General features: G+C 41.7%; 1 protein-coding gene across 1 annotated transcript in view; it reads left to right on the top strand.

Annotated features, from left to right (window-relative positions):
• slc2a9l2 (solute carrier family 2 member 9, like 2) overlaps positions 1–27,582 on the top strand; it is a 223,079-nt gene that overhangs the window by 178,627 nt on the left and 16,870 nt on the right. The window contains exon 12 of the mRNA XM_029776210.1: positions 8,004–8,131. Coding sequence (XP_029632070.1) covers positions 8,004–8,131 — 128 coding nt within the window. The remainder of the gene's footprint in view (positions 1–8,003; positions 8,132–27,582) is intronic.

The following is a 27,582-nucleotide window of genomic DNA, read 5'->3' on the forward strand; positions in this document are numbered from 1 at the left end:
AAATGGCTCTCCTGTAAAGTAGTGACGAGCGACATATGCCTAGTTTCCTAAAATGAGTCACATATGAGGAAATCCGTCAATTTAAATAAATAAATTAGGCCCTAATCACAGATTGGGCCTCACAATGGGCCTCAGGATCTTGTCACAGTATTTTTGTGCATTCAAATTGCTATCGGTAATGCAATTGTGTTCATTGTTTGCCTGCCCTTACCATAACCCCAATGCCACCATGGAAGCACTCTGTTCACAACGTTGACATCAGCAAACCGCTCACCCACACGACTCCTTACACATGGTCTGTGGTTGTGAGGCCGGTTGGATGTACTGTCAAATTCTCTAAAACGATGTTGGAGGCAGCTTATGGTAGAGAAATTAACATTAAATTATCTGGCAACAGCTCTGGTGGACATTCCTGCAGTCAGCATCCCAATTGCACTCTCCCTCAAAACTTGAGACATATGTTGCATTGTGTTGTGTGACAAAACTGTACATTTTAGAGTGGCCTTTTATTTTTCCCAGCACAAGGTGCACCTGTGTAATGATAATGTTGTTTAATCAGCTTCTTGATATGCCACACCTGTCAGGTGGATGGATTATCTTGGCAAAGGAGAAATGCTCACTTACAGGGATTTAAACAAATTTGTGCATCAAATTTGGGAGAAATATGCTTTTTGTGCATGTGGAACATTTCTGTAATATTGTATTTCAGATCATGAAACATGGGACCAACATGTTACATGTTGCGTTCATATTATTTGTTCAGTGTATGTTGTGCAGCTGAGAGCCGGTTGAACCGAATCACACGGCTGTGAAAGCTAAGGACACTGTATCCTGTTGTGGTTGCCATTCATATGTTCATGCTCTCCCCATTGAGTACACTGTATCACAATGACATCTAGATGGCTACCAATATTACTTATTTTTTGTGTAGGCTGCTATCCTACTTGAAATATATTTCTGGGAGGGAAGAAATTTGGCCATGTTACTAGCTGCAGCCAGCTACGCTGTGAAACAGCTGCCGAGTGGGAGAAGCACCTAGGTCAGCAGGCACCTCGATACAACACCGGCACACTGGTCATTCGCATTGACTTTAGTGGCCCACAACATGGCTTATGTGTAAAATGTGGGCCATCAATAAAAAAAAAACATTGCACTGGTACAGCAAGCCTATCATCACAACAATTATTATCTGGCTTATTTTTTTCTAGGTTGCACGGCAAGATATATACGAGCTATTTAGAGCAGACTGAAATGGCTTGTGTCAACTTGAGCTCGCTAAGTATCTAGCTAGCAAGCAAAAGTCAACCAGCTAGCTAGCTACATTGGAAAAGAAAATATGCAGTAATTTAACATTGGCTAGCAATAAATATACTTATAAACATGTCAAGGTACCTACCAGGCAGCTGCTGAATATATTATTCCACTTCACCGCCGTGTCAAGAAAATATTTACTAAATAGTCTGAGCTTGTGTGTCTCACCGATTAGCATGAGGTTGGTGCCTGAAACTGATCATTTGAATCTACAGTAGGCACAAGCTATTACTGTAAAGAAATACAGTATGTTAGAATGATTTTTACAGGAGGCTTCTAATTACAGTTAATAACAGTATTTTTCAGCATTTTACCCATAATGTTGTGTAATCTACAGCTGTGCATTCTACAGTGTTTTACTGTTGAAGTTACAGAAAAATCTTCATGTGTGTTGTTGCAGGGGTCATAACATGTGTTACTATTACTGAGTCAGCTAACACTATGCTATCATTAAGAAGGCCTTGCAGTACCACAGAATTAGTAAGAAGGTGAGGAGGTAGCCCAATCCATCAGCTCTGTTTTAATCCTCTAGAGTCTAAGCCCTGTCTAAACTGGAGGAGATTCTAATATAACATATTGAATTGTTTTAAGATGGTCATACCAAAGATTATTTAGCTATTTGATTTTGAATTTTACCCCCCAAAATATATACAACAATTATTGGATGAAATATTGAATTTGGCATTACTGCTATTAGCCAATAGAAACACATTGAATAAAAGATTCACTACATGGAACAACAGATAGATTTTGTTTTGTTGAACTAAGGGAATTTTGTTCTGAAATATCTGTCATATATCTGAGAGATATAAGAAAGATCAGGAAACTATTTATTAAACTCTCATATTTTTTTAAACTCTCATCATCTGATGGACCGGAGACTTTCAGACGAGTCTTGAGAGGCTTGTGAGCATCCTGGAGAACATTGTGTACTTGAGTCTCATCTTTCAATAGAGTGGTCATGATAGTTTGTAGGCCAAACCGTTCGGACGCTACAGACGTTTTCGTGAGAAGACTGATTTTCGGGATGTCTCATGGTCTGACAAACACCTGTCTAGCTTTGCCACCTTTCACCACGGATGTGAAAGGGCGATATCACGGAATGTGGTTGATTGAGAAGCGGCCCATGCAAAAAAAAACATATCTCTATGTTAAACAGACGGGGTTGCGGAAATAGTAGGCCAACGGTTAAGGGGTCCTAAGATCTTGTTTATACCTGGTGTTAACATGGGTCTTTTTTGCTGATCTTAGCCACATTCTAATTGTTCCCACATTGTAGCCATTGCGTCTACACATGGTGTAAAATGTGTTTCTTATCGTCCATTTTGTTCGCACCATGATATCCTGGTTCCTCCCTGAATACAAATTATTTGACAAATATTTTTTTCCAAAATAATATTTATTCATTTTAACATAAGTCAATGGCGTCAATGATTTTAGAGGGGGCGGAATAATTATGATTTAAATGGTTTCATTGTCTAGATCCTTCTACACTTGTAAGATTCCCAGACAATGCGTGTTTGTGTAACGGGGTGAGTGACTGGTTGCCGGGAAGTCAGGCGCAGGAGAGCAGAGATGGGTGATAACAGGAGAACTTTAATATACACCCTGGCCCAAAGGCACAGGCAAGGCAGCACAAAGCACAACCACGGTAACCACGGTAATGTGAACCGGATTAAACAAAACAAACAAACCTAGGGCAAGCCAGCCATGGAGGAAACAGAGGGTAATATACATTTAGTCTGATGAGAGAATGTGAACCAGGTGTGCGGGAAAACAAGACAAAACAAATGGAAAATGAAAGGTGGCAATGGCTAGAAGACCGGTGACGTCGACCGCCGAACGCCGCCCGAACAAGGAGAGGGACTGACTTCGGCGGAAGTCGTGACAGTCTGACTACCTCCGGAGGTGGTGCTGAAGATCTGATCACAATTAGATCACAATGCATAATTTATTAGTCTACACCGGTCACAAAATTTGGCCACAATCAGAATGTGGACAAGATAAGGACGCAGTTATAAACATGACTTTATAGCATGCAAAAACATACAGGTAGCTGCCAAAAACATACAGGTAACTGCCAAAACAGCTTCAATACTCCTTGGCATAGATTCTACAAGTGTCTGGAACTATTAGAGGCATGCGACACCGTTCTTCCATGAGAAATTCCATAATTTTGTGTTTTGTTGATGGTGGAGAAAACGCTGTCTCAGGCATCACTCCAGAATCTCCCATAAGTGTTCAATTGGGTTGAGATCTGGTGACTGACACACGCAGACAGACTCTTTAAACCCCCTATGCTCCGTTCAGACCTCTCTTTCAAAGTCACTGTGATCTCTTTAGCCGGTAGATCAATTAAGAATTTAAAATGACTCCAAAACACAAGTGCTGCGTACACATTTTAAGAATCTAGCAAAACTAACCGCTTTCTTGGCAACCATGCGTTTTTTTCGGATGGAGTTTGGGGCTGGGTGAGGAGTACTGGAAAGGAGTGACTTTCAGCTTACAATAGGCCATAAGTATACAGCAGATCGTCGATTGTCCTCACTTTGATTATGCTGTAATAACATACTGTAGCACCATGACCAGGATCTCTATTCATTTAAGTGAGCAGATTAGGGCTTTCAGGATGAACAGAAAATCTAGTACAGCCAATAAAGTTTTTTTTTACCAATTAGTATATTTGAGTTTAACCACAATATTTGTTGTATTTTTTGTTCTGTCTTTTCTGGTGGATTAAACTGAAATTGCAACCAACTTTCTATGGCTTGTTTAAAAAATAACGATATTTTGGAGATTATTTAGTTTTCAAATACCGGTAACTTAAAGTGAGCGAGAAAAAGGCCATTCTTGAACATGGGGTGAGACATTCTTACTAATTTGTAAATAAAGCCACTTTGTTATTTAGAATTATGTATTTCTGTTTGTAGAGGGAGAGAAACCAAAAGCCCACCGTCGCCTCATGGGTCTCCCAGTCGCGGCCAGCACGGGTATCGAACCAGCATCTGTAGCATCGCAGTTTGCACTCCGATGCAGTGTCTTAGACCGCTGCGGCACTCTGGAGCCCATCCACAAAGTTTTTAATGCTGATCAATTGCCTTGCACAAAGTATAAAAATACAGATAGGTGTTGGCAAGAGTCTATTGTCCTGCTAATAGACCATAACGGGCTATTATAATACATGGTGTCCAGGTCAGGATAGCCAAAACATTTCTTTATTAAAGACTATCAGAAAGAATGTTGGTACTTATTTATTTTGATCCAAAGCCATGAATGAGTGAGTCACTCAGCTTTATGTAGGTGCCAAGGCTATATGACTGCGCCATCAACTTGATTATTTAGCAGACATCGCTTGCCAATATTCTGTAAACATATATATCTTAAGAATATCATGGAATATAACTGAGCATTTTTGTTTCTCATAGAATAAAAACCTTAGTGTAACAACAGTTTTAGTAAGTAATACTGACGAGTAGAAACAAAAGAATACGTGTATTTTTCAGGGTGTGCGCGTGCAGGACAGAGGAATAGCAATTCTTACACTATTGTTCTAAATTCAGTCACCTTCATCCTCATCATTCACTTAATTGAAATTCAATTTTGAATTCGTGCACAATTATCAGTTTCTATTTGGTTCATGTCGCCCATTCATTGTCAGTTAGAGACACATTAGCGCCTTGGGATCCAAAAGCATAATCAGTGCTCTAACTCATCGTGCTGGTCTGGAGCAATGAAGCAGTGACGCAGGGTACCGTACTAAACCACACATTTCCTCTAAGTCCCGCAGCATAATCTGTTTGTTTGTGTGTGTGTGAGGTGTCTGTGTGAAAATTATATGAAAAATCTTAAATTCTGCATTGGCCTTCTTGTATTCCTTGCGGGTCTCCAGACTATTCTAACAGGGTCAACTTGGGCCATTTTCAGTATTTTGTGTCTATGACCTAAAAATAGTGGATGGATTCTCAGAATCATGGATGCTATTATTAGTACATTCAATGTAACAGCTGTGTGATTTTGGTGTGTGGGTTGAAATGTTGTCCTTTTGTTTTTGTCAACATTTTGACCATAGCCACCATAGGTGACATACAGTGAGGTCCAAAATGATTTAGACAGTGACACATTTCCCAGGACATGCTAACCTCCCACTATTACCAATAACAGGGGATGTTAGCATTTTTTGGGAGGTACAGTATGATAGTTATGCCTCTGTAACTTTCTCACACGTTATTATTAATGACTCATTCATGATTATCCATAGTCATGGTAGCATCCTTTTTTCTCCCCAATTTCAATCTTGTCTCATCGCTGCAACTCCCCAACAGCCTCGGGAGGCGAAGGTTGAGTCATGCGTCCTCCGAAACATGACCCGCCAAACGGTGCTTCTTAACACCGACCCGCTTAACCCGGAAGCCAGCCGCACCAATGTGTCGGAGGAAACACCGTTCACCGGACGACCAAGGTCAGCCTGCAGGCGCTCAAGTTCAGCCTGCAGGCACCCGGCCCGCCACAAGAAGTCGCTAGAGCGCAATGAGTCAAGTAAATCCCCTCCCGGCCAAACCCTCCCCTAACCTGGACATCGCTGGGCCAATTGTGCGCCACTCTGTGGGACTCCCGATCACGGCCAGTTCTGATACAGCCCGGGATCAAACCTGGGTCTGTAGTGACGCCTCTAGCACTGCGATGCAGTGCCTTAGACCGTTGCGTCACTCGGGAGGCCCCAAATATTAAACTTTTGACCAATGTACATATAAGTGAATTATTGGTTCCTTAAAATGGGTTCTATGAACAAGGAGTTCTGGAGTAAAGCCAAAACAACAACAAATGTGTCAATACTTTTGGACCTCACTGTGTAACTAACTAATATAACTCACTATTTCTGACATAATCTAATGAGTCCATATTTAGTAGAGCTAGAGTACAAACATAGATATTGATCAATAGAAAATACCTGCTGTCATGATGATAAATTCCCTGTGTCTAGCTTTTGATCTGCCAAATCAAGCTGTCAGCATTTGGTCCAAACAGGACACGGCTGTTTGCCTATCAATGTCCCCAGACCCCAATAGAATGTGTGCAATGGTACAGGGGCTGTGCTAGTGATGATGATTAATTGTACCTGTAACATTCCATTGGTTCCATTATATCGGGCATCGCATGTATTTCAAAGTATATGTAGAGTGGGGGAAAAAAATATTTGATCCCCTGCTGATTTTCTACATTTGCCCACTTACAAAGAAATAATCAGTCTCTAATTTTAATAGTAGGTTTATTTGAACAGTGAGAGACAGAAAAACAACAACAAAAAATCCAGAAAAACGCATGTCAAAAATGTTATAAAATGATTTTAATTTTAATGAGGGAAATAAGTATTTGACCCCTCTGCAAAACATGACTTGGTGGCAAAACCCTTGTTGGCAATCATTATTTGTAATTGACCACCAGGTTTGCACACATCTCAGGAGGGATTTTGTCCCACTCCTCTTTGCAGATCTTCTCCAAGTCATTAAGGTTTCGAGGCTGACGTTTGGCAACTCGAACCTTCAGCTCCCTCCACAGATTTTCTGTGGGATTAAGGTCTGGAGATTGGCTAGGCCTCTCCAGGACCTTAATGTGCTTCTTCTTGAGCCACTCCTTTGTTGCCTTGGCCGTGTGTTTTGGGTCATTGTCATGCTGGAATACCCATCCACGACCCATTTTCAATGCCCTGGCTGAGGGAAGGAAGTTCTCACCCAAGATTTGACGGTACATGGCCCCGTCCATCGTCCCTTTGATGCGGTGAAGTTGTCCTGTCCCCTTAGCAGAAAAACACCCCCAAAGCATAATGTTTCCACCTCCATGTTTGACGGTGGAGATGGTGTTCTTGGGGTGATAGGCAGCATTCCTCCTCCTCCAAACATGGCGAGTTGAGTTGATGTCAAAGAGCTCCATTTTGGTCTCATCTGACCACAACACTTTCACCAGTTGTCCTCTGAGTCATTCAGATGTTCATTGGCAAACTTCAGACGGGCATGTATGATCATTGCAACTCCATGAGGTGAGATCTTGCATGGAGCCCCAGGCCGAGGGATATTGACAGTTCTTTTGTGTTTCTTCCATTTGCGAATAATCGCACCAAATGTTGTCACCTTCTCACCAAGCTTCTTGGTGATGGTCTTGTAGCCCATTCCAGCCCTGACATCCTTGGAGAGCTCTTTGGTCTTGGCCATGGTGGAGAGTTTGGAATCTGATTGATTGATTGATTGCTTCTGTGGACAGGTGTCTTTTTTACAGGTAACAAGCTGCGGTTAGGAGCACTCCCTTTAAGAGTGTGCTCCTAATCTCAGCTTGTTACCTGTATAAAAGACACCTGGGAGCCAGAAATCTTTCTGATTGAGAGGGGGTCAAATACTTATTTCCCTCATTAAAATTAAAATCAATTTATAACATTTTTGACATGCGTTATTCTGGATATTTTTGTTGTTATTCTGTCTCTCACTGTTCAAATAAACCTACCATTAAAATTATAGACTGATCCTTTCTTTGTCAGTGGGCAAACGTACAAAATCAGCAGGGGGTCAAATACTTTTTTCCCCCACTGTATTTGACCCAGGTCTATTTGGATTAATCTGACAAATACAGTGTCCATTTTAGGACAGACTCTGAGGATTGATTGTTGACAAACTGTGTGTTTCTGTTCTCTTCTTCTCTCTCAGGTGGCATCCCCTTTGTACTGACCGGAGAGCTGTTTGAGCAGTCGTACCGACCCGCAGCCTTCATGATCGCAGGGATCGTCAATTGGGTCGCCAACTTCGCAGTCGGACTTTTGTTCCCGTTCATGCAGGTGAGTGTGTGTGTGATTGGCTGTGTGTACATATCTTCAAATGTGTGGCTATGCGCTTACCAGCACTATCAGAATGTGCGCATGCTGTGTGTGTTCCAATAAAATAGTATAATGGTGTCAGAAAGAATAGACTATTCGATTCTTACGTTGGAACATTTCCTGAAATTGCAGGGCACTATTTTATTTCATGCACAGCTCCCACAACCCCAGGCAGCGCAGCAACAATGTCTCTTCTATTCTTCTACTCCCAGAATCTCTCTCTCTCTCTCTCTCTCTCTCAGGCGCAGAGTACATTCAATCAAATGTACAGTTGAAGTCGGAAGTTTACATACACCTTAGCCAAATACATGTAAACTCAGTTTTTCACAATTACTGACATTTAATCCAGGTAAAAATTCCCTGTCTTAGGTCAGTTAGGATCACCACTTCATTTTAAGAATGTGAAATGTCAGAATAATAGTAGAGAGAATGATTTATTTGAGCTTTTATTTTTTGCTCGGATTAAATGTCAGGAATTTAAATGTATGCTCGGATTAAATAAAATCTGAGTTTAAATGTATTTTGCTAAGGTTTATGTAAACGTTCGACTTCAACTGTACCTCTACAGGTATACCGTCAAGCCCTGGTGTTTTTCCAGACTGAAAAGATTTTATTGCCTCAAAAAGTTCCTCTTCTGTAAGTTAGTCTTCACACAGGTCTTTCTGTAAATGTGTTCATTTTACATTATTATTAGGAAAGAAATCCTTAGTTACATAATTCAGTGGAAATGGAGGAGACAAAAAGAAAAATTTGGTGAATCATGGATAAGTCCATCATTTGTAACAAGTTTCTGTAAATTATTTTTGGTAGAATTTGTTGAAGATTTAAGAAAAATGTGCATTTTTCACCATTTTCCATCCAATTCGCTTTATTTTTGTAGTACATTGCACTTGATCGTTCTTGAATAAGTACTTCCGTTTCTTTTTGGTTTTTCCTCTGACCTATTTTGTTCCTCTATAGTACAGTTTCCATTACCATTTACCTGCGCTGTTACTTCCTTTATTGGTCTAATCTCTTTTGACCTAAATTGCTATTGTTTTGATGAGTATTGTATTGAATGGCCTCTAAAAGTACATTTGAAAGTGTCCCGTACAATAAGGGGATCTGCTGTACCTATGTTGTGCAAAAAAAAGTCAATCATGAATTATTTTGTCTTAGTTAAGAACAAATTGTCATCCAATAGTCTTTCATTAAATTTCCGATGTCCACGTGGAAATTCTGTAAGAGTTATATGGAGGCCAATTAGATGGTGGTCCGATCGCATTCGGTCTCCTATTAATACTTTTGATGCCAGCAAGATTGGGAAGTAGCCTTCCCCGTAGCTCAGTTGGTAGAGCATGGTGTTTGCAACGCCAGGGTTGTGGGTTCGTTTCCCACAGGGGGCCAAGTACGAAGAAAAAAAAAAATGTATGCATTCACTACTGTAAGTCGCTCTGGATAAGAGCGTCTGCTAAATGACTAAAATGTAATGTAAAATGTAATCAAGATGGCTAGCTTGATTAAGCCTCCATGTATATCTCACCAGGTCAGGTTCTCAACCTCCATGTATCCACTAGTTGTAATGTATCCATGATCTTCGTGATCTCCTTTAGTGCTTGAGGGTGATAGTTTGTAGAGTGATTTCCTTTACGATCCATTGAGGTACTTAAAAATCGTATTATAAATCTCCCACCATAATAGATTCATTCGTTGTTTGTGAGCTCAATAGATTATATATATTTTCGAAGAAGTGTTGGTCATCAGTATTTGGCCCATATAGATTCATTAGCCGGATCCGTTTTTGGTCCAATAGCATATTAAAAATAATCCATCTTCGATCTGTTTGCACAGTTATTTGTAAACCTCCAATTGTTTTAATATTCCACCCACTAAAACCTCCCCCCATATCTAGGTCTGTTGTCACTACGACTATCAGACGATCTCCCTGACTCATGACGCACCTTTGCGTCCTAAGGCAAACAATTGGCGTTGGCCAGAGGTGTAACGGCCGTCGAAAAGAGTAGACCAAGGCGCAGTGTGGTGAGTGCTCATCGTTAACTTTTAATAGAACACTTTCAACAAAACAAGAAAACGAACGACAGCCAAACAGTTCTGTCAGGAACATGAACTAAACAGAAAGTAACCACCCACAAAACCCATAGGAAAATAGGCTGCCGAAGTATGGCTCCCAATCAGAGACAACGATATACAGCTGTCCCTGATTGAGAACCAACCATACCCGGCCAAAACAAAACAGAAAAAGGACAGAATGCCCACCCTAGTCACACCCTGGCCTAACCAAAATAGAGAATAAAACCCTCTATGGCCAGGGCGTGACAAGGAAATATGGGCAGTTCCATGACAACATAAATATCCAAGAGGGTGCTTTTTACGAGAAGTAACCAAATAACATGGAAAACAGTCATAAAAAAATAAATAGTAACAATAATAGATCATATTAATAGAAATAACAGCAATCTTTTAAATGCATGCTCATATTTAGAACGTCCTAGCAAGGCTAGCATGTTTATTTATTTTTTATTTTATTTCACCTTTATTTATCCAGGTAGGCAAGTTGAGAACAAGTTCTCATTTACAATTGCGACCTGGCCAAGATAAAGCAAAGCAGTTAAACAACATACAAAAACAGAGTAAAACATACAATCAATGATGCAGTAGAAAAAAACAAGACTATATACAATGTGAGCAAATGATGTGAGATAAGGGAGGTAAAGGCAAAAAAAGGCCATGGTGGCAAAGTAAATAAAGTATAGCAAGTAAAACACTGGAATGGTAGATTTGTATTTTGAAGAAAGTTCAAAGTTAATATATAAATAATATGGTGCAAAGGAGCAAAATAAATAAAATTAATAAATACAGTAGGGGAAGAGGTAGTAGTTTGGGCTAAATTATAGATGGGCTATGTACAGGTGCAGTGATCTGGGAGCTGCTCTGATAGCTGGTGCTTAAAGCTAGTGAGGGAGATAAGTGTTTCCAGTTTGAGATTTTTGTAGTTCGTTCCAGTCATTGGCAGCAGAGAACTGGAAGGAGAGACGACCAAAGGAGGAGTTGGCTTTAGGGGTGACCAGAGAGATATACCTGCTGGAGCGCGTGCTACAGGTGGGTGCTGCTATGGTGACCAGTGAGCGGAGATAAGGGGGGACTTTACCTAGCAGGGTCTTGTAGATGACCTGGAGCCAATGTGTTTGGCGACGATTATGTAGCGAAGGCCAGCCAACGAGAGCGTACAGGTCGCAGTGGTGGGTAGTATATGGGGCTTTGGTGACAAAACGGATGGCACTGTGATAGACTGCATCCAGCTTGTTGAGTAGGGTATTTGAGGCTATTTTGTAAATGACATCGCCGAAGTCGAGGATTGGTAGGCTGGTCAGTTTTACGAGGGTATGTTTGGCAGCATGAGTGAAGGATGCTTTGTTGCGAAATAGGAAGCCAATTCTAGATTTAACTTTGGATTGGAGATGATTGATGTGAGTCTGGAAGGAGAGTTTACCCTGCCCAGCCTGCTCAGTTCATTGTATTCAATTGTTGAAACAATTTTGAAAAAAATGGAGAAAACAAGCTAAATATATCACAAGACCAGTTTTTTTTTAAGGACCATTACATGCAAGACATATTTAATGTAGTCCTTATTATATCCTGTTGTATTCTGACAAAAAAAGAAAAGAAAAAGGAACAAAGATTCTAACGGCCGCTAATGACTGCAAGTAAAAATGTGTCTTAGGCATCACACTGCGCATAAAGGAATACCCAAGTTTAACTTACAATCGACTGACACAGCCATGGCACGACAGCCAAGAATACATGCAGTAGTGACAACCCAGAGCAAGTAAACCTGTAAAACCAACTCCACACATTTTGTTTTTTATTCCAGGGTCGTTGCTCTATCACCTCGGCTGTTTTACACCTAGGCCTATATCATTAGGATCAAGAATATAAAAGGTAGCATGAATAGCTTATATAGAAATATATAATATACCTCTTAGAGAAGTGCTTCCATAAGCCAGTTATTGTGTTAGTTATATCGTTAACTTTAATCAGTTTATCCCGGTGTTAACCAGCCCGCCACACACTAATAGAAACAACAACCCTGTTAATAATACCTAATCCGTTTGTGTCGGAATAATCATCCTTTACATTTTTTATATTGAGATTTATTTTTTAGAGTAATAACACCAATTATTTTAGGATTGTATAGGCCTATTCCAATAGAGAACCTAGGCAGGTTTTTAATTATATAATCCTTTATCCTAGCCCTATAATAAATCTATTCATATTTATTACGTTTTCTTAAAGGCTAATAGTTCCAATTCACATCGGCTAACAATTGCCTCACTATATAACAGCTTTTAAGTGATAATATATCGACCTCTACAATTAGGCCATATCATAAACTAAAAAAACGAATGTACAATCTTCAAATTAAATAAATAAAATCAAGAAAATGTCACGATTGTCGTAAGGAGAGGACCAAAACGCAGCGGGAATATGTATACTCATCTTTATTATGGACAAAGGAGGAAAAACCCAAACAAACACGTATACAAAACACAACGACGAATAACAGGCCAATAAGGCACAAAGCTATACACAGCACAATCTCCCACAAACAGGTGAAAACAGGCGACCTAAGAATGACTCAATCAGCAACAACGATGTACAGCTGTTCCTGATTGAGAATCATACCAGGCCAACACAGAAATACAACACTAGAACAGCCCCTTAGAAATACAAACACAACATACCCAACACCCCGGAACACAAATCAAATACCCCTCTACAATACACACACCACGAACCACCTAAATCAACTACCCCCTCTACATCGACACTGCCACCAATAAACCCCAGAAACACTACACAAAATATCCCTAACACACACAAAACCATGAAAACAAATACCCTCTGCCACGTCCTGACCAAACTACAATAACAAAGACCCCTTTACTGGTCAGGACGTGACAGAAAAACCGTCAACCTTACCCATCTTCGCCTTCCCCTAAATCAAAACCTGATATTACGTCCATATAGTCCAAAGTTACATATTGCCTAAATAGAAAAAGGATAAGTTCATCATACCCATTCTGCATTTGTAACGGCTGTCGTGAGAGAGAGTAGACCAAGGTGCAGCGGAGTTAGTGTTCATCATTATTCGAATTACAGAAAGAACACTATACAAAACAAGAAAACCGACAGCCAAACAGTCCTGTCAGGTGCAAAACACTAACAGAAACAATTACCCACAAAACCCAAAGGGAAAAAAATGATCCTTATGTGTGACTCCCAATCAGCAACAACGAGCTTCAGCTGTGCCTGATTGGGAGCCACACGGCCCAAAACAAAGAAATACAAAAACATAGAAAAAGGAACATAGAACGCCCACCCAATGTAACATCCTGGCCTAACCAAAAGAAAGAACAAAAACCCCTCTCTATGGCCAGGGCATTACAGCATTACCATAAGTCCAACCTTATTTTAAGTCTACATAGTCCACAGTTCCATACTGCATGACATTTTTTTAAATAAAAGTTTACAAAATGTTTTTGTAAAAAACAAATTAATCTGTCACGTCCTGACCATAGTAAGCTGTTATTTTCTATGGTAGAGTAGGTCAGGGTGTGACAGGGGGGTTTTCTAGTTTAGTTTTTCTATGTTGTCATGTTCTATTTCTATGTTGGGTTTTGTTTGGGATAATCTCCAATTAGAGGCAGCTGGTCCTCGTTGTCTCTAATTGGAGATCATACTTAAGTAGGGTTTTTCCCCACCTGGTTTTGTGGGAGAATGTCTTTGAGTTAGTGTATGATTCACCTCTGTGTCATGGTTTGTTGGTTTTTTGTGCTTTAGTTTATGTATTGAATAGTTTCACAGTGAAAATAAATGTGGACCTACATACACGCTGCACTTTGGTCCGCTCCTTAATACGACAGCCGTGACATAATCCATATTTGTACTGTGTAATATGGTACAAATATGTATCGAGAACTACTTCAACAGGAGGTAGCTGTCACTCACAGCCATGTTGTAATCTTTGAGTCCTTGAACATTTAGTTGTTTACATATAATTTATCGACCACTAGACGAACATTCTGCTTCTCTGCTCGGGGCCTTTTGAAAGTGGGCTACAGGGTACGTCATCCCCACTATTTCATGGGGAAATTGTTCATTAATAGAGAAAGGGGTGTAATTCAATTCCCTACCCTGTTGTAACAAGGCAATTTTCATTTTATAGTGGGTTAGCATAGCTACAATCAGATGGGTCCTTCCCTCTGCTCTGCCACCGAAACAGTGAGCCCTTTGAAAATCAATTGTTTCCACCTGTTCGTCCGTCATCTTGAGATTACGTTTCATGAACACCTTGACTTTTTCCTCCGTTGACTAATAGTTTTTGTTTTCATCCTCCCTTATTCCCATTATAACAATATTATTTTTCATACTTCTGCACTTTAGATCAAGTAATTCGGCTTTCATTGTTTTATCATACCGTAGCCTCTGTAGTGTCTTTTAGGGAGTCCACGGTAGTTTTCAATATCTTATTTTCTGCTTGTATTTCTTCCATCATTTTATTACTAGAATCCATTCCTGAATTTAAGGCCTCAACCTCCCCCAGTAGCCCAGGCAATAGATCCAGTTTTTTAAACTGCTCGCTCATGCTCTATCTTCTGGAGACACAGTTATAAAAACGTCCCCTCCCAATGTTAAATTTGGAATTTTAGATGGCAGCTTCCCTTCAGTTTCGCACGCAGAACTTGAGGAAAGGTCTTCTCTTGTTCGCTTCGATGTATCCGTTTCTTTTTCGAGCATATCAAAATGCTGATCAATAAATAGTTCCAGATTCTCTATATCATCCAGAATGTTTGTTTTGTAGTTATCAGCTAATCCTCAATTTGGGACAAGCTGTGACTGAAACCTTTAGTGAGCGGTCTAATACTTTAATATTTAATCATTTCTGCCCTCTGAATTCATATTCGATATATAAATAGCCCCGTTTGATTTTGTCTGGCTTTCCGATCCCCCCCCACCCCAAAAAATATGTTTTCTTCATATGATAAATAAAAAAACTGGTCACTAGGTGTAGGCAAGGGCATAAGCAATTATGTAAACAGGATATGACTAAAAAGTAAATCAGGGTGATTTTTCCACAAATATCAGGTAGAAAAGTTTACATACACTTAGGTTGGAGTCATTAAAACTCGTTTTTCAACCACTCCACAGATTTCCTCTTAACAAACTATAGTTTTGGCAAGTCTGTTAGGACATCTACTTTGTGCATGACACAAGTAATTCTTCCAGCAACTGTTTACAGACAGATTATTTCACTTATAATTCAACGTATCACAATTGCAGTGGGTCAGAAGTTTACATACACTAAGTTGACTGTGCCTTTAAACAGCTTGGAAAATTCCAGAAAATGATGTCATGGCTTTAGAAGCTTCTGATAGGCTAATTGACATAATTTGAGTCAATTGGAGGTGTACCTGTGGATGTATTTCAAGGCCTACCTTCAAACGCAGTGCCTCTTTGCTTGACATCATGGGAAAATGAAAAGAAATCAGCCAAGACCTCAGAAAATAAATTGTAGACCTCCACAAGTCTTCCAAATGCCTGAAGGTACCACGTTCATCTGTACAAACAATAGTACGCAAGTATGAACACCATGGGACCACGCAGCCATCATACCGCTCAGGAAGGAGACGGGTTCTGTCTCCTAGAGAAGAACGTACTTTGGTGCGAAAAGTGCAATCAACCCCAGAACAACAGCAACGAACCTTGTGAAGGTGCTGGAGGAAACAGGTACAAAAATATATATTTCCACAGTAAAACGAGTCCTATATCGACATAACCTGAATTGCCACTCAGCAAGGAAGAAGCCACTGCTCCAAAACCGCCATAGAAAAGCCAGACTACGGTTTGCAACTGCACATGGGGACAAAGATCGTACTTTTTGGAGAAATGTCCTCTGGTCTGATCAATAAAAATATAACTGTTTGGCCATAACGACCATCGTTATGATTGGAGGAAAAAGGGGGAAGCAACATCTCAAGACATCAGTCAGGAAGTTAAAGCTTGGTCACAAATGGGTCTTCCAATTGGACAATGACCCCAAGCATACTTCCAAAGTTGTGGCAAAATGGTGTAAGGACAACAAAGTCAAGGTATTGGAGCGGCCATCACGAAGCCCTGACCTCAATCCCATAGAAAATTTGTGGGCAGAACTGAAAAAGCGTGTGCGAGCAAGGAGACCTACCTAAGCTGAAATAAATAATTCTCTCTACTATTATTCTGACATTTCACATTCTTAAAATAAAGTGCTAATCCTAACTGACCTAAAACAGGGAATTTTTGTTAGGATTAAATGTCAGGAATTGTGAAAAACTGAGTTTTAATGTATTTGGCTAAGGTGTATGTAAACTTCCGACTTCAACTGTATTTTCCTTACCACTGTAGCAAGTTCTTATCTATTTTTGCCAACTTGCTATTAAAATTGATTGTATTGAGATCATTTCTTTCTTTTGGGATATGAATACCGAGTATGTCTACTTCACTGTCAGACCATTTTATTGGTAAACTACATGGAAATGTAAAATAGATATTTTTTTGTCATCCAGAGAGGTTAGAAAAGTACAAAAATGGTTTGTCGAGATCGGTGTAGAAGAACTTGACTGGCCTCCATAGAGCCCTGACCTCAACCCCATTGAACACCTTTGGGATGAATTGGAATGCCGACTGCAAGCCAGGCCTAGTCGCCTGACCTCACTGCTCTTGTGGCTTAATGGAAGCAAGTCCCCGCAGCAATATTCCAACGTCTAGTGGAAAGCCTTCCCGGAAGAGTGGAGGCTGTTATAGCAGCAACAGGGGGACCAACTTAAAAAATAATCCCCATGGAATGAGATGTTCGACGAGCAGGTGTCCACATACTTTTGGCCATGTAGTGTATGTTATGGCTAGAGCTTCCATGCTCAATACCAATGATGTGAAGTGACTTTCTGTCAAACGTTCACGCCGCTCTTGCCACAGCCCCTCGAGGTCTCCACTTTCCGCTCTCTCAGAGATGTCGAAGTGGGGTGAATTCGTCGTCCTTGTATTTTATGTGGGAGAAATCAATGTGGCATTTAGCTTGGCATGATCTTCCAAAGAGCTACAGTGCCTTCAGAAAGTATTCACACCCCTCGACGTTTTCCACATTTAAATAGAGATTTTATGTCACTGGCCTACACATAATACCCAATCATGTCAGTGGAATTATTTTTTTCAACATTTTTACTAATTCATTAAAAATGAAAAACTGAAATGTCTTGAGTCAATAAGTATTCAATCCCTTTCTTATGGGAAGCCTAAATTTGTTCAGGAGTAAATATTTGCTTAACACATCACATAAGTTGCATGGACTCACTCTGTGTGCAATAATAGTGTTTAACCTGATTTTTGAATTACTACCTCATCTCTGTACCCCATACATACAATGATCTATAAAGTCCCTCATTCGAGCAGTCAATTTCAAACACAGATTCAACCACAAAGACCAGGGAGGTTTTTACATTTTATTTTTTATTTTATTTCACCTTTATTTAACAAGGTAGGCCAGTTGAGAACTAATTCTCATTTACAACTGCGACCTGGCCAAGATAAAGCAAAGCAGTGCGACACAAACAACAACACAGAGTTACACATGGAATAAACAAACATACAGTCAATAACACAATAGAAAAGTCTATATACAGTGTGTGCAAATGAGGTAAGATAAAGGAGGTAAGGCAATAAATAGGCCATTGTGGCAAAATAATTACAATTTAGCGATTAAACACTAGAGTGATGCATGTGCAGAAGATGAATGTGCAAGTAGAGATACTGGGGTGCAAAGGAGAAAAGAAAAAAAATAATAGTATGGGGATGAGGTAGTTGGATGGGCTGTGTACAGGTGCAGTGATCTGTGAGCTGCTCTGACAGCTGGTGCTTAAAGTTAGTGAGGGAGATATAAGTCTCTTTCTGAAGGCACTCCAGTGATTTTTGCAGTTCGTTCCAGTCATTGGCAGCAGAGAACTGGAAGGAAAGGCGGACAAATGAGGAATTGGCTTTGGGGATGACCAGTGAAATATACCTGCTGGAGCGCGTGCTACGGGTGGGTGCTGCTATGGTGACCAGTGAGCTGAGATAAGGTGGGGCTTTACCTAGCAAAGACTTATAGATGACCTGGAGCCAGTGGGTTTGGTGACGAATATGAAGCGAGGGCTAGCCAACGAGAGCATACAGGTCGCAGTGGTGGGTAGTATATAGGGCTTTGGTGACAAAACGGATGGCACTGTGATAGACTGCATCCAGTTTGCTGAGTAGAGTGTTGGAAGCTATTTTGTAAATTACATCGCCGAGGTCAAGGATCGGTAGGATAGTCAGTTTTACGAGGGTATGTTTGGCAGCATGAGTGAAGGATGCTTTGTTGCAAAATAGGAAGCCGAATCTAGACTTAATTTTGTATTGGAGATGCTTAATATGAGTCTGGAAGGAGAGTTTACAGTCTAACCAGACACCTAGGTATTTGTAGTTGTCCACAAGTCAGAACCGTCCAGAGTAGTGATGCTGGACGGGCGGGCAGGTGCGGGCAGCGATTGGTTGAAGAGCATGTATTTAGTTTTACTTGCATTTAAGAGCAGTTGGAGGCCACAGAAGGAGAGTTGTATGGCATTGAAGCTCATCTGGAGGTTAGTTAACACAGTGTCCAAAGAAGGGCCAGAAGTATACAGAATGGTGTCGTCTGCGTAGAGGTGGATCAGAGAATCACCAGCAGCAAGAGCGACATCATTGATGTATACAGAGAAAAGAGTCGGCCCGAGAATTGAACCCTGTGGCAACCCCATAGAGACTGCCAGAGGTCCCGACAACAGGCCCTCCGATTTGACACGCTGAACTCTGTCTGAGAAGTAGTTGGTGAACCAGGCGAGGCATTCATTTGAGAAACCAAGGCTGTTGAGTCTGCCGATAAGAATGTGGTGATTGACAGAATTGAAAGCCTTGGCCAGGTTGATGGATATAGCTGCACAGTATGGTCTCTTATCGATGGCGGCTATGATATCGTTAAGGACCTTGAGCGTGGCTGAGGTGCACCCATAACCAGCTCAGAAACCAGATTGCATAGCGGAGAAGGATACGGTGGGATTCGAAATGGTCGGTGATCTGTTTGTTAACTTGGCTTTCGAAGACTTTAGAAAGGCAGGGCAGGATGGATATAGGTCTATAACAGTTTGGGTCTAGAGTGTCTACCCCTTTGAAGAGAGGAATGACTGCGTCAGCTTTCCATTCTTTGGGGATCTCAGACGATACGAAAGAGAGGTTGAACAGACTAGTAATAGGGGTTGCAACAATTGCGGCAGATAGTTTTAGAAAGAAAGGGTCCAGATTGTCTAGCCCGGCTGATTTGTAGGGGTCCAGATTTTGCAGCTCTTTCAGAACGTAAGCTATCTGGATTTGGGTGAAGGAGAAATGCGGGAGGCTTTGGCAAGTTGCTGTGGGGGGTGCAGGGCTGTTGACTGGGGTAGGGGTAGCCAGGTGGAAAGCATGGCCAGCCATAGAAAAATGCTTATTGAAATTCTCAATTTTCGTGGATTTATCGGTGGTGACAGTGTTTCCTAGCCTCAGTGCAGTGGGCAGCTGGGAGGAGGTGCTCTTATTCTCCATGGACTTTACAGTGTCCCAGAACTTTTTGGAGTTTGTGCTAGAGGATGCAAATTTCTGTTTGAAAAAGCTAGCCTTAACTTTCCTAACTGCCCTGAAAAATTGCATATCACGGGGGTTATTCGATGCTAATGCGGTACGCCACAGGATGTTTTGGTGCTGGTCAAGGGCAGTCAGGTCTGGAGTGAACCAAGGGCTATTGTTCCTGGTTCCTCAATTTTTGAATGGGGCATGCTTATTTAAGGTGGTGAGAAAAGCACTTTTAAAGAATAACCAGGCATCCTCTACTGACAGAATGAGGTCAATATCCTTCCAGGATACCCAGGCCAGGTCGATTAGAAAGGCCTGCTCGCTGAAGTGTTTTAGGGAGCGTTTGACAGTGATGAGGGGTGGTCATTTGACCGCAGACCCATTACGGATGCAGGCAATGAGGCAGTGATCACTGAGATCCTGGTTGAAGACAGCAGAGGTGTATTTGGAGGGCAGGTTGGTTAGGATGATATCTATTTGGGTGCCCGTGTTTACGGATTTGGGGTTGTACCTGGTAGGTTCATTGATAATTTGTGTGAGATTGAGGGTATCTAGCTTAGGTTTTATGACGGCCGGGGTGTTAAGCATGTCCCAGTTTAGGTCACCTAACAGTACGAGCTCTGAAGATAGATGGGGGCAATCAATTCGTATATGGTGTCCAGGGCACAGCTGGGGGCAGAAGGTGGTCTATAGCAAGCAGCAACGGTGAGAGACTGGAAAGGTGGATTTTCTGGAAAGGTGGATTTTTAAAAGTAGAAGCTCAAATTGTTTGGGCACAGACCTGGATAGTAAGACAGAACTCTGCAGGCTATCTCTGCAGTAGATTGCACCTCCGCCCCTTTGGCAGTTCTATCTTGTCGGAAAATGTTATAGTTAGGGATGGAAATGTCAGGGTTTTTGGTGGCCTTCCTAAGCCAGGATTCAGACACGGCTAGGACATCCGGGTTGGCAGAGTGTGCTAAAGCAGTGAATAAAACAAACTTAGGGAGGAGGCTTCTAATGTTAACATGCATGAAACCAAAGCAAAATAGGTTTTATGGCCCAAGGAGTGTCTGATGGACCTCTTCAGCTAGCCGGGAGATGGGCCTAGCATAGCCTAGCTCCAGGCTAATTAGTGCTTTCTTCGGGACAGAGACGTTAGCCAGGAGTAGCTGCTCGGATAGCAGCTAGCTAGCGGCGATGATTCAGGTGAAAAGGTTCAGAGCTTGCGGTAGGAATCCGTAGATGTGGAGAAAAGAACTCCGATATGCTCTGAGTTGAATTGCACTGTGCAGACTGGCAGGAGTTGTGCCTCTCAAAGAAGGGCACCTATTGGTAGATGGGTAAAAAAAAAGGCAGACACTGAATATCCCTTTTAGTAGGGTGAAGTTATTAGTTACACTTTGGATGGTATATCAATACAACCAGTCACTGCAAAGATATAGGCATCCTTCCTGACTCAGTTCCTGGAGAGGAAAGGAACCACTCATGGATTTCACAATGAGGGCAATGGTGACTTTAAAACGGTTACAGAGTTAATTGCTGTGATGGAAGAAATCTGAAGATGGATTAACGACTATGTAGTTACTCCACAAAACTACCCTAATTGACAGAGTGAAAAGAAGGAAGCTTGTACAGAATAAAAATATTCCAAAACATGCGTCCTGTTTGCAACAAGGCAGTAAAGTAATACTGCAAAAAAAATGTGGGAAAGCAATTCACTTTTTGTCCTGAATACAAAGTGTTATTTTGGGGGCAGAATGGAAAACCTAATTCCGTCTACTTTCCACCAGACACTGGGAGATGACTTCACCTTTCAGTAGTACAATAACCTAAAACACATGGCCAAATATACATTGGAGTTGCTTACCAAGACGACAGTGAATGTTTCTGAGTGGCTTAGTTACAGTTTTGACTGTAAAATCTATGGCAAGACTTGAAAATGTCTGTCTAGCGACTTGACAGAGCCTGATGAATTTTACAAAGAATAATTTGCAAATATTGTACAATCCAGGTGTGCAAAGCGCTTAGAGACGTACTCTACACAGAAATACTCACAGCTGTAATCGCTGCCAAAGGTGATTCTAATATGTATTGATTCAGTTGTGTGAATACTTATGTAAATTAGATATTTCTGTATTTAATTGTCAATACATTTGCAAAAAAAAGGGGGTTATGGGTGAGAGAAAAAAATCTATTTAATCATTTTTTAATTCAGGCTATAACACAGGGATGGGGAACTTTGATGTGGGTGGGATCCACAAAAAAAATGTATCTCATCATGAGGAGCTGCAGTGGCTCGTGGGTCTGCGTAGCACTTTTTTTTTTATTGGTCCGCAGGCCTACAAAAGGGGTTGGGCCGCCAGTTGCCCATCCCTGCTGTAACACCACAAAATGTGGAATAAGTCAAGGGGTATGAATACTTTCTGAAGGCAGTGTCGATCTCTTCAAAGAACATCTATAACCTTTTATTAATTTTCCCTTTTTTAACCTCAAATTCTGTCTTGCCAAGCCTGCATTACACAGTGCTGAATTATTCTTTCATCCCATGTCTCCTTTCTATGGGCAGTGGGTTATCAATAAGCAACTCGCCAGCTAAATAAAATGGTCATTTAAAAACAGTGTGAAACATGGTTGTCTCCAGTCTTATGGGAAGTGTGTGTGTGTGTGTGTGTGTGTGTGTGTGTGTGTGTGTGTGTGTGTGAGAGAGAGAGTGTGTGCACTCGCAAATCCAAGCTGTTTAATTCTCGACCAATAAATGACGTATTTATTTATGAGTCATTATCAGATCCAGACATGTCCTCTGTGCAAGACTCCATCTTAAATATTGAGCCACGCCATTTCATTATTAGTCAGTCAGTTACAGGGAGGAGAATCTATTGAGGGATGACTCACAGTATGAGTGGTGAGTGATTCAGCAAACACTGAGATGCTGGCCACCCCCCACACAGTTGTGTTGCATCGAGTAGTGTAGAATCAATTACTATAATTTAGAAAATGTATAAGATTGTAAGATTCTATTGCATTACGTACTAGAGGTTGTAATCTTATTTAACTTTGTTTAGTTGATGTGTGTCTTGTTCTGTCTGAGCATGTGTGAATGCTTGTGTCTCTGTGTGAGTGCAAACAGTGGGTCTGAAGGATTTCACTTTGTTATTGTGTGTGTGCATGCATCCGCATGTGGGTGTGTGTGTGTGTGTGTCTGAGTGTAATTGTATATTTCGGTGTGTGTGCGTCTTGGATTTACACTAATCTCATTGCAAAACAGCAGGGAGAAGTAGAAGGTGCTGTCCCAGTCACTGACACCTGCGAGTTTTAATCATGGAAGATATTGAACTAAATAATTCAGATGGGCCCTGGAAGGTTGAGTCAGAGAGCAAAATGTAAAGTTTTGAACAAAAACTCCCCCTCGAAGATTAAGCACAAAGAGCTGCCACCGGCGACACATTCGACATACCGATGATGTGAAGTGACCTTCCGTCAGACGTGCACCCTGCTCTCGCCGCAGCCCCTCAAGGTCTCCGAAATCCACTGTTGCAGTCTATACCATTGTCGCTCTGCATAATGGAGGTGAAAGCTAACTCCGAGCTAAAAAAGCCCAGCGTTTCCATTATCTGCTAATTGTTGGCTTTTAGCCAATAAAAAACCCCATAAAAGCAGAAAAATTCTAACATTGCCGGCCATATCCTGATAAAAAAGAAATACCCATAAATGTCCACCATCAGCCATCATTTGTGCGAATCGGGAGAATGACCTGGGTAGACTCAGCCTAACGAGGTAACATAATTTGGTAGATGTCAAGGGCTCCACAGTGTGCATTAATTACTGTACACTTCTCTCTCCCCAGACACCTTTGACACAGTGTCACTTCAGTGGAAACCAGAGGCAGAGTAGGGAAGGCAGACTGGGAGAGAGAGAGAAATGATGAGTATGTGAAAGACAGGGAATAAGGACCTTTTGTGTAGAGATTTAATGTAGAGTACAGTGAGATATAGGGGCTACAACACTGCTCGATGATATACTGTAGAGGGATGAGGAGAGTGGAGGAGACAGAGAGGGAAGAAATTAAAGCGGTATAGACATGCAGTTAGAGAGGGAGAGGTATAGCGAGCGAAGACTAGATAGAGAGGGAAGAGAGAGAGGGAGATGACACAAGACACTGGGTGCGGTGGGGAGGGGAAATGACAGAGGTTTATTTTTAGCAGCAACGCATGCAGGGACCTAAAAATAAAGCTGTGTCGGCTGGGTACGTTAGTCGGTACTCGGGGGTAGGAGTGGGCTGACAGGCTCTCACGCTGACTCACTGGGCACTCGCTGGCACCTGTACCCAGCAACCCGCTGTCTGTCAATATAACACCAGTCACATCAACACCCCATGATGCAGACAACTACATTGATAGAAGCCACAATCTATCTGCAATATTAAAGCTGATCTACCCCCTAAATAAATAAATGAAACACCCCATGCCCCGTGTGACGGGTCACCTTTGACAGGGTCAGTCGGCCCTTCTCCCCTCCTTTCCGATATTTATCTAGCTACTCGTCATCCAAACACAAAGGCTCTGGGAAGATAACACAAATTCTAGAACTCAGACCTGAACAGGGGCTCACTCACACACAATCTGTCAAATGCGGAAAGCGTAATCTAGATAAATTATTCATCATTCTGCTCAAGTCTTTGGGAAGGCGATGAAGATGACAAAAAATTGCGGAACTCAAACCTGAACAGGGGCTCAGTCAATTCAATCGTCAAACCAAAACTGTAATGCTTTGGTGGTCTGAAACCTGACAACAATATTTGTCATACTTTCTGCTCCAGGCTTGGCAAGATGACAACAATTCTGAAAGTCTGAAACCTGGACAGGACTGTAGTGTCGCTGAGAAATGTCAGCTGGGCTGTCAGGAGAATGCTGTCTTGCCGTGGAGATGTCTGGTCCTTTACTATTGTGATGAGGTGACTCATTGGCCTGTTGTCGCAACACAGGGAGAGATGTGGAGCAAAATACCTGTTCAAGTTAAACAAATTTAAAGGAGGCAAAAGTGATGTAATGTGCCAGAAATACACATTTAGGCCTAGATTCAATCAGATCAAGCGTCAACTAGCGATACCAGACAGCTGCGTAGCGGATGTTTTGGAGGTGTTGGAGGGGGCACTGCGTTGGAGCTGTCAAACCGGTGAGCAGCTACTCTTGCAATCATTGTCACAAAGCCATACCTGCCCCACTCATTTTAGAAGTTCAGAACGAGAAAGTTTAGGCTAAATAATTACGCTCAAATTGAAAAATCATTCAACTAAATAATGAGTATTTTTATCATCCTAATCGAGGTGTAGGTTACATATCACATTCCAGTGTTCAAACTTGTAAACAAGGCTGCATGGGATTTATCTTAACGCGACTCTGTGCAGCTTTAGGTATAATGCCAGGAGCCGCAGCTCTAACAGCTCTAATGCAGTTCCACCTCCGATACCGCCAAAACAACTGCTATGTGGATCTGATTGAATAGAGCCCTTAATTCCTCATTTATTTCAATCAGAGTGTTTCCCCGACTATGTCAGAGATGTCTTGCCTGGTTGGCTGCCAACCTTTTTCTTTGGTGGAAACGGCGGAACATTGTTCTTATATTCTCTTGCGTGTCTGTCCCAAACGCTCACAACTCCTGCCCTGCTGCATAATTATTTGTTTTGCATGTTTTTATTTTTTGATGCAAGTGAAACAGATGTACACTGAACAAAAATATAAACGCAACATGTAAAGTATTGGTTTCGTGAGCTGAAATAAAAGATCCCAGAAATGTTCCATATGCACAAAAGGCTTATTTCTCTCAAATTCTGTGCACAAATTTGTTTACATCCCTGTAAGTGAGTGTTTCTCCTTTGACAAGATAATCCATCCACCTGACATGTGTGGCATATCAAGAAGCTGATTAAACAACATGATCATTACACAGGTGTGCTGGGGACAATAAAAGGCCACTCTAAAATGTACAGTTTTGTCACACAACACTATGTCACAGATTTGAGGGAGTGTGCAATTGACATGCTGACTGCAGGAATGTCCACCAGAGCTGTTGCCAGAGAATTGAATGTTAATTTATGTACGATAAGCCGCCTCCAACTTCGTTTTAGAGAATTTGTCAGTATATCCAACCGGCCTCCCAACCGCAGACCACGTGTATGGTGTTGTGTGGGCGAGCGGTTTGCTGATGTCAACGTTGTAAACAGTGCCGCATGGTGGTAGTGGGGTTATGGTATGGGCAGGTATAAGCCACAGACAACGAACACAATTGCATTTTATCGATGGGAATTTGAATGCACAGAGATACCGTGATGAGATCCTGAGGCCCATTGTCGTGCCATTTATCAGCAAGGATCTCTACAAAATTCCTAGAAGCTGAAAATGTCACAGTTCTTCCATGGCCTGCAAACTCACCAGACATGTCACTCGTTGAGCATGTTTGGGATGCTCTGGGTCAACATATATGACAGCGTGTACCAGTTCCTGCCAATATCCAGCAACTTCGCACTGCCATTGACGAGGAATTGGACAACATTCCACAGGCCACAATCAACAACCTGATCAACTCTATGCAAACAAGAAAATGATCATCCAAAGACGGTGCCCCTAGTGGCTGGAGACTTTAATGCAGGGAAACTTAAATCCATTTGATCAAATTTCTACCAGCATCTTAAATGTGCAACCAGAGGAAAATAAACTCTAGACCACCTTTACTCTACACACAGAGAAGCGTACAAAGCTCTCCCTCGCCCTCCATTTGGCAAATCTGACTATAACTCTATCCTCCTGATTCCTGCTTACAAGCAAACACTAAAGCAGGAAGTACCAGTGACTCGCTCAATAAGGAAGTGGTCAAATGACGCAGATGCTAAGCTACAGGACTGTTTTGCTAGCACAGACTGGAATATGTTCCAGGATTCTTCCGATGGCATTGAGGAGTACACCACATCAGTCACGGGCTTCAACAATAAGTGCATCGACGACGACGTCCCAACAGTGACCATACGTACATACACCAACCAGAAGCAATGGATTATAGGCAACATCCGCACTAAGCTAAATGGTAGAGCTGCCGCTTTCAAGGAGCACGACTCTAAACCGGACGCTTATAAGAAATCCTGCTATGCCGTAAGACAAACCAAAGCGTCAACACAGGACTAAGATTGAATCGTACTACACCAGCTCCGATGCTCGTCGGATGTGGCAGGGCTTGCAAACATTTACGGACTACAAAGGGAAGCACAGTCGCGAGCTGCCCAGTGACACGAGCCTACCAAACGACCTAAATAACTTCTATGCTCGCTCTGAGGCAAGCAACACTGAAGCATGCATGAGAGCTCAGTTGTTCCCGACGACTGTGTGATCACGCTCTCTGTAGCCGATGTGAGTAAGACCTTTAAACAGGTCAACATTCACAAGGCCGTAGGGCCAGACGGACGTGTACTCCGAGCATGCGCTGACCAACTGGCAAGTGTCTTCACTGACATCAACCTGTCCCTGACCGAGTCTGTAATTCCAACATGTTTCAAGCAGACCATCATTGTCTCTGTGCCCAAGAACACCAAGGTAACCTGCCTAAATGACTACCGAACCGTAGCACTCACGTCTGCAGCCATCAAATGCTTTGAAAGGCTGGTCATGGCTCACATCAACACCATTACCTCAGGAAGCCTATACCCACTCCAATTTGCATACCGCCCCAACAGATCCACAGATGATGCAATC

The sequence above is a fragment of the Salmo trutta genome, chromosome 14 (genome assembly GCF_901001165.1).
Source record: "Salmo trutta chromosome 14, fSalTru1.1, whole genome shotgun sequence".
In the NCBI taxonomy this organism is placed as follows: domain Eukaryota; kingdom Metazoa; phylum Chordata; class Actinopteri; order Salmoniformes; family Salmonidae; genus Salmo; species Salmo trutta.